The 8272-nt window shown below is 39.3% G+C and overlaps 1 protein-coding gene across 1 annotated transcript; it reads right to left on the reverse strand.

Moving 5' to 3' along the window:
- Positions 1–244: 244 nt before the first annotated feature.
- On the reverse strand, positions 245–6607 carry LOC118051327 (pectinesterase). Its single transcript, XM_073408000.1, has 3 exons — positions 5955–6607; positions 1232–1695; positions 245–1147 (listed from the first exon to the last, which is right to left on the reverse strand). The coding sequence occupies exons 1-3, from the start codon at positions 6530–6532 to the stop codon at positions 456–458; spliced, it is 1734 nt and encodes a 577-aa protein (XP_073264101.1). The 5' UTR covers positions 6533–6607; the 3' UTR covers positions 245–455.
- Between the last annotated feature and the right edge of the window lie 1665 nt (positions 6608–8272).

The raw sequence follows: 8272 nt of genomic DNA on the forward strand, positions 1-8272 counted from the left end.
AAACCTTAAATTTTTATTTAATATAATTTAAAATTTAACTTAGATTAAATTTATGATCGATCAGATTAATTTAAAGTTAACATTTTATTCTAAATTTAGTTTAATAATTATTTAATTTAATTTAAAATTCAAATTAAATCAAATTTCTATTCGAGTGGTTAAAGTTAACATTATCAATTGCAAAAGGCAAATAGAGAAATTAATTTAAGCAACAATAACAAGCAAATTAATTTGAAACACTCTTTATTTCATAAGTAAGAGTCCAGTCTAGCAAGGACCAAAAACACAAGCTCCCCACAGGGAGAGGAGATTGCAACATTCCAAAAAGATGAACCAAAACTAGTAAAAAAAACAAACAAACAAAAAACAAGAAGCACCAGAGCTACTGGAGACACTCAATCCACACATACTAGGTAAGGTAGAAGTGGGTAGGGATAGCATGGATAAAACCCAGTTCAGAGACCAAGAGAGAACGGGAAGGTAGTGGATTTCAACCAGCTACTACCAGTGATGAAGTTGCGAGCAGTAAAAGCTTGAGCCTCAGTTGCATCGGTGATCACCTTGTATCCTTTCCAGGGAACCCTTCCGGAGGTTCCGGCACCAGCCCCACTGTTTTCGTACTCTGCAAAATGTAATGTGTCAAGTGCGAATCTGCCCTTCCACTCACGCCATCCGGCCGGGCTTATCACATCACTTATGGATGATTGCATGATAACAGTCCTCGAATACTCCTTCCAGGGTCTACCAAGATACGCAGAGAAATTACTCCTGGCATGCTGTAGATCAGGAGTAGCACCGATTCTAGACTTCTGAATTACAATGCCAGTGTTTTGATTAGGATCACTCCTCCCTTGGGCAGTTATTGTGATTGTTTGCCCTGGATTGGGATGGCGAGCACGGATGTCACAATCTTGGAAAACAGCTGCAGAATTGCCGAAAATGAAATCAACCGTGCCTGCTATGTAGCAGTTTGTGAAGAACTGACGGTTTGAGTGGACATAGAGGGTGTTTTGGTAGGCCAGCATGCCACATTTGTAGAACGCTGCAAAGTCAGACTCAACTCGTAGTGCCACGACTTGGTACTTGGAGGCGCCGGCTGTGTTTTGGAAGGTTATGTCTCTTGCTAGGAATCCTTTACCCACCACGGCTGCGAGGTTCATCATGATGTCCCATTAGAGTACTCTTGCATAGAAAATAATTAGGAAAAATAGAATAAAATCAATGGACATACCAACAGTGGCAGAATGGTAGGTTGTGCCGCCATCAACCACATTCCTACTTGCTGTGATGATGGTTTTTTTCCTTCCATCTCCAAGAAACATGATGTTAGTTTTCTCACTTGGAACTTCCACGTTTTCCCTGTAGACACCTGCCTTGATTTTGATAATATACCTCTTACCGCTGTGCTTAGGTGCAGCAGCAACTGCAGCTGACACTGTCCTGTACTTCCCACTGCCATCAGCTGCCACCACCACGTCTGGAGTCAGCAATGATGATTGGAACAGCCGTCTGTCCGTTACCGACAACCACTCCGGCCACCCTTCATCGCTGTCGTCCTCCTCCTTGAGCTTCCTGCTTGTGGTCCTGAGCCTATTGGCGATGGCTTGAGCGTCTTCGATCAACTTCTTGATCAATGCCAATGTATTGCTACACATCTTTCCAGCATCATCTTCACTGGAATCATGAAACAAATTCCTCAAAGCAACCATTTTCAGACATCTCCATTTACCACCCCTGCTGAACCCTCAAAGCAACCCACAAACATTTTCAGACGCAACCATTGAAAACACAAACGAGAAAAGCAGCAAAACAAGAAAACTGAAGTTGTTGCAAGCCAGTGGTAGTGTTGCTAACACTATGGAGGATTGTGATTCTTCCGACTCCTTAAACTCAGGAATCCAACAAGGAAATATTCGGTTTCAGATCACTTGTACGAAGCATCAAGACAATGGGTTTGACAGTGAAAAGGAGACTCAAGAAATGATACAAGATGCTGTGGTTCTAGGTTTGGGAAACCCGCAAGAACTAAAAGGGTTCAAAGAAGGAATAATGAGAAATATTGATAGAGAAGTTGATGAGTGGACATCAGTTAACCAGTTGTAAGTTCTCTATCATGATAAGTCTAGCCTGCCTTGGTCTTTTGCTCTTTTTATGAATATCTTTGCTTGGAACAGCTGTGGTTTAGGCATGTCACACAAGAAAAATTCAATCCGGAATAGGCTTATAAAAAATAATATTGGCATCTGTTTTCTTTTAGAAACAAAGAAAAACAACTGTTGTGACTCCTTCATTAGAAATCTGTGGAATATTGCAACTGTCAAATGGGCTTTTCTAGAATCTATAGGGAAATCAGGAGGGATTATAGCAATGTGGAATAGCTCTGTCTTTGAAGTTAGCTCGGTAGAATTTGGGGGGCAGTGGATCAGCCTATGCGGCACGCATATTCCCTCTTCCTTTACTTGTATGATAATTGGTGTATATGCTGCATCTTCAGTGAAGGACCGTGCTGATATGTGGGAAGAAATCACCACTCTTAAGTTTGCTTTCGAACTGCCATTGGTGGTGCTAGGCGACTTCAACGAAACTTTACACGCTCATGAGAGAAGTAGTGGTCACCTCAATTCATCAGGTTCAACTTCATTCCGCAAATTCATATCAGACTGTGAACTGGTTGAATTCAATTTGCAAGGGCATCGGTTCACTTGGTTTAGGGGTGGTTCTATGAGCCGCATTGACAGAGCTTTCGCTTCCCCGGATTTTCATCTACAGTTCCCGGCTCTATCTCTCTGCCGCTACCCTAGAGGGCTGTCCGATCACTGTCAGCTGATTCTCCAAAGCCCGGAGGTAGACTGGGGGTGGAAGCCGTTTCGTTTCATAAATTGCTGGCTGTCGCACCCTTCTTTCTTAACAGATTTTGAGGCCCTCTGGTCTGAAAGCTGCAAGGAATTTCCAGGTGAATTTAGTTTGATTAAGAAGTTGGGGAACATGGGAAAAAAGCTGAGACAATGGAATAAATCCACTTTCGGGGATCAAAATCTAAAACTTGCAGACATCCAGAACTCCATCACAATGCTTGAGAACTTAAGCGAAGTGCGTCCCTTATCGGAGACTGAAAAAACAAAGCTCCAGGGGCTGAATTCTGAGCAATGGGAGGTTAACAGAAGGGTGGAAGATATGTGGAGGCAAAAATCTCGTCAAAATTGGTGTAAAATGGGGGATAAGAACACTCGTTTTTTTCACATATCAGCAAGTCTAAGGAAGGGCCGCAACTACATTAGTAAGATTGAACATAATGGCAGTCATCTAGTCTCCTCAAATGATATAAAAGAAGGCGCTGTCAACTTCTTCTCATCCTTGTTTCGCAAACCAACATGTAAAAGAATTGAAATGGGAGGTTCGGGGTTCTCTAAAATTTCAGAAGCCAAATCAATTTGGCTAGAAAGACCACCTTCAATGGAAGAAGTGAAGAAAGCTGTGTGGGATTGTGATGGTTCCAAAGCCCCTGGCCCCGATGGTTTCACCTTTTGTTTCTATAAAAAGGTATGGAATATCATCAGCTCAGAGGTTTTTATGCTGGTTAAAAGTTTTTTCAGAACTGGTAAACTTCCAAAGGGTATCAACTCTTCTTTTGTAACTCTGATTCCGAAATCAAAGGAGCCGAGTAGATTCTCCCATTTTCGTCCGATAAGCCTGATTCACGGGCTATACAAAATAGTGGCAAAGCTACTGTCCACTAGGCTTCGTCATGTCATGACAGATGTGATCAGTGTTAACCAGTCTGCATTTATTGCTGGGCGTCAGATTCTAGACGGGTTCATGATAGCAAATGAGGTTGTCCATGATGTGCGCAGCAAGAAGAAGCATGGCCTCTTATTGAAGGTAGATTTCCATAAAGCCTTTGACTCAATTTTATGGGAACATATTGACACAAGTATGGGATACATGGGTTTTGGCTCACACTGGAGGAAGCTGATATTCGAATGCTTATCCGCTTCAAAATTAGCCATCTTGATAAACGGTTCTCCTAGTAGAGAATTTAGTTTGGAGAGGGGTCTCAGGCAAGGGGACCCACTCTCTCCATTCCTATTTGACATTGCAGTTGAGGGATTGACAGTTTTATTCAATAGGGCATCAGCTTCAGGTTACTTCAAAGGCTTACAGACTACCCCAGGTCATTACTTAACTCATTTGCAATATGCCGACGACTCTCTGATTTTCTTGCCAAATGATTTTCCCTCTCTTCTACATGCCAAGAGGATTCTACGTTGGTTTGAGATCATTTCCGGACTGAAAGTTAACTTCTATAAAAGCTCACTAATAGGTATCAACTTGGACAACGACTACACCTCTAGCCTGGCGAACTCAGTCTTCTGTCGTAGTGATACTTTCCCGGTTAGGTACCTTGGACTACCTCTTGGAGCCAATCCCAGCAGACTCTCTACTTGGAAACCAGTGTTGTCCACTATCAGAGCAAAGCTACTCACATGGAAAGGGAATTTTTTGAGCATGGCGGGAAGGTTATGTCTAATTAAATCAGTCTTGAGCTCCCTTCCTCTGTTTTACATGTCAGTTTTTGCTATGCCAAAGGGTGTTACTAAAGCCATCTCTTCTCTAACCCGGTCTTTCCTTTGGAAAGGAAGCTCAACTTCTCATGGCCTTTTTAAGGTGGCTTGGCACAAGGTAATAAAGAATAAATCTTCTGGTGGTCTCGGGCTGGGATCCATCCACAACAAAAATCTGGCTTTGCTCTTTAAATGGCTATGGAATCTAGACAATGGAGTGGCAGGAGGCTGGCAAGAACACATTCTTCTAAAATACCGACCTCACTTTATAAATGGTATCCCTGAGTTTGCAGGTTCTTTATCTCCAACTTGGCATGGCATTGTTTCAGCAATCTTCTCAACATAAAACATAGCCAATCTTTTACATGCAAATGTCGGGTTCAAGGTGGGTGACGGGAGGAACATCCGGTTTTGGACTGACTCTTGGCTCGGCTCTGCAACCAATCTCCAGCTCTTATTCCCCAGACTTTATAACCTCTCCTTGCAGCAAAACACCAACCTTGCAGATATATACAATTTGACAGATGCATCTTTAAACCTTTCCTGGAGAAGAACCCTTCGGCCTCGTGAGATCTGCCAAAGGGAGAGCTTGATTGCAGAGGTGCAGCGTGGTCTCCTTTTCTCAGATGGTGCAGACTGCAAGTTATGGAAATTCCACAGCTCTGGCATGTACTCAGCTCAATCAGGTCGCCTCTTCTTTGATAGTCTATCGGCCACTGAAAATAATCACTCCCTTACTCTGCTATGGAATGGTTATGCCCCCCCAAAAGTGGATGTGTTCATTTGGCTTCTTCTTCATGGAGGTTTGAGTACAAGAAGTTTTTTAGCTGAGAGGAGAATCATAAATTATGAGGAATCTCACTGCCCATTCTGCTGCAAGGAAACCGAGACAATTAATCATCTTTTCCATTGGTGTCCTATAACATGGTCTCTTTGGGGTCGTTTCTTGAAATGGTTCGGGTGCTCAGGTTGTCTGCACAAAGACCCAAATCAAAATCTACAAGAATGGTCCGGATTGATTAATGGAAAATTTCAGCGACGTGCTATTACCCTCCTCTGTAAAGGTCTGTATTGGTCAATTTGGATAGCGCGCAACCGCCTAATCTTCGAATCCAAGGCTCCTGATTGGGATATGATTTTTGATCTCACTTTTCACCGTTTGGCTTTCTGGTTGAAGTCCTCAGTTACAAATTTCAGCTATACAGGCTCAGATCTTTTTAGAAATCCTGAATGTATTATGAACTGGACTAACTAATTAAGTCCCTCATCACTTTGGTCTTTTCTTTCTTCATATTCCCATTGTATTCTATCTTTCGTTCAGCCCCACTTACTTGATGGGGCTGCTTTATTAATATATAATTATCTCGTTTACTATCAAAAAAAAAAAAAAACAAATTCCTGAATATCCTCAAAGGCCCTGAATGAGAGAAACCATCCAAACACGAGTCTTCATTTGATTTACAAGAACTCACTTTAGTTGTGAGCTCATCAGCGTATGATTGTTGTTGAAGAAGTTGATTGTTGGGGTTGCGTTGGAGCTCTCCCCAAACCTTGTCTAGATCGGCAAGACTGCTGTCGTAATTCTTCGTACAATCCTCGAGAGCGGTCTTTTTTTTTTTTTTTTTAGGATTTTGGGTGGATAGGATCTCATTCGCTTTGATCTTTTTGCTATTAATAGCATCTATAGTTGCGTTTATGTTTTTCAGAATAACTGCCTTGGGGTCACCCGATTTCCCGGAATCATCAGGGAAACTGGTAGCTGCTGAGTAGCACAAATCAGGATACCTTGTGGAGTTGCATGAGGCCATCAGCAAGGCATGAGCAGCATCACTTTTGGTGGAGTTTTTGTGAGAATTGGCGCCAATGGCAATGGCAATTATAGCGGCAACTAGTAAGAAAGAAGCAAAAATAGCAAGGACAAGCCTCTTGTTTTTCTTGGACATGGAAATGTACTGGCCGGCTTGGGTCATCTTTTTTGGTTTTTGTTTTCTTGGAGGATAGTGAAGTAGGGTTTATGGGCTTTCAAATGATGGTGTGGTGAAAGAGTACACCATGAACCAATATATAGAGGGAAAAAAGGAGGTGATGTGGGAATTTCGATTGCTATATTAATAAAAATCAATTTTGATAGTGATATTAAACAATAAATTAGGGTTATTTGTCAAGCTTTGTTAGGATATTGTGCACATGAGCAGCACTTGCATTTTTCTCTGTGTTTTTTCTTTTCATTTGCAGCTTTAGTGCTTTTCCTTTGAATCCATATTCAGCGTCAACCATAATAAAGAAGCCGAGATGCTAAAGAGAAAATGATGATTAAGATTTTGAGATGATAAAGAGGATAGTGTATGGAAAATTACCTTTGAGTGATCCAGAGGGAAAATTACCTCGGTTGATCTAGATAGTTATTAAAATAAATTACGAATAAAATTGAAAAAACTTCACCATTGATATAAATAATTATTCTCAAGGATTTTTTTTAGTATAGAAGTAACTATTTCAGCGTCGTGCTATTACACTCCTCTGTAAAGGTCTGTATTGGTCAATTTGGATAGCGCGCAACCGCCTAATCTTCGAATCCAAGGCTCCTGATTGGGATATGATTTTTGATCTCACTTTTCACCGTTTGGCTTTTTGGTTGGAGTCCTCAGTTACAAATTTCAGCTATACAGGCTCAGATCTTTTTAGAAATCCTGAATGTATTATGAACTGGACTAACTAATTAAGTCCCTCATCACTTTGGTCTTTTCTTTCTTCATATTCCCATTGTATTCTATCTTTCGTTCAGCCCCACTTACTTGATGGGGCTGCTTATTTAATATATAATTATCTCGTTTACTATCAAAAAAAAAAAAACTAGTTCGAAGCCTTGGCTTGAGGCATTTTGGTCAATTAAATTACATCTATATTATATTATATGGCACTTGTGTTTTAATTCCATGCTTCCTAAAGATTTTGTATAAAAGCCTGACAAAATCAATCTTAAACTTAATAAAGAGAAAAGAAAAAAAAACTTTAAGGATGGAAATAAAATTATATTATACGGACTAAGATTTTTTTTCAAAAAAATAATATTCTTTTAGTTTCTTTTGTCAATAAAAGCCCCTCAAAATCAATCAGGAATTTCTAAATACTATTGAATAAAATGATAAACAAATGATAAATAAAATGATAAATAAATGGTCGGTGAATAAAATGATAAAACCCTTTCAAACCGAGATAAAAAAAAAAAAAAAACACCATTTTCTTTTAGTTTTTCTTTTTATTAATTGTTAATATAGTTATTTGTTCCGAGTAAAGATTTAAGAAGAATATATTTAGAATATTATTTATTATCTCACAAAAGGATACATATAATATTTATCATTGTTACTGCACAAGTCCTTGACTTTTGTGGTAAAAGCTAAATCTATACTTCTTTGAATCAATAAAGAAGAAGAAGAAGAAGAAGAAGAATATATTTTCAAGTTCCTCTTCATACATATTTTTGCACGTTATTAATTATGCTTATGGTAAATATTTGTGTATCATTTCCCCAAGTTTTTGAGAATAAATTTTTGAGCAAGAAAAATCTAGAATATTTATTTTTGTGTTATAAACTACTTTTCAAAATACTTTTTACTCGAAAAGATATTAATTTCATATATTTTTTTATGTTTATAGATGATTTTAATTTGTTAATATTAAAAATAACTTTTTTCAAAAAATATCAT

Source organism: Populus alba, chromosome 3 (assembly GCF_005239225.2).
Source record: "Populus alba chromosome 3, ASM523922v2, whole genome shotgun sequence".
Taxonomy (NCBI): domain Eukaryota; kingdom Viridiplantae; phylum Streptophyta; class Magnoliopsida; order Malpighiales; family Salicaceae; genus Populus; species Populus alba.

What these genes read in the sequence shown, in the direction of transcription:
- LOC118051327 (XM_073408000.1), bottom strand. Translation starts at nt 6,532, where the DNA reads ATGACCCAAGCCGGCCAGTACATTTCCATGTCCAAGAAAAACAAGAGG. An exon ending in TTGAGGATATTCAGGAATTT is followed by an intron (nt 1,696 to 5,954) that starts GTTTTTTTTTTT and finishes GGTTGCTTTGAG; the next exon opens with GAATTTGTTTCATGATTCCA. An exon ending in CTACCATTCTGCCACTGTTG is followed by an intron (nt 1,148 to 1,231) that starts GTATGTCCATTG and finishes TGAACCTCGCAG; the next exon opens with CCGTGGTGGGTAAAGGATTC.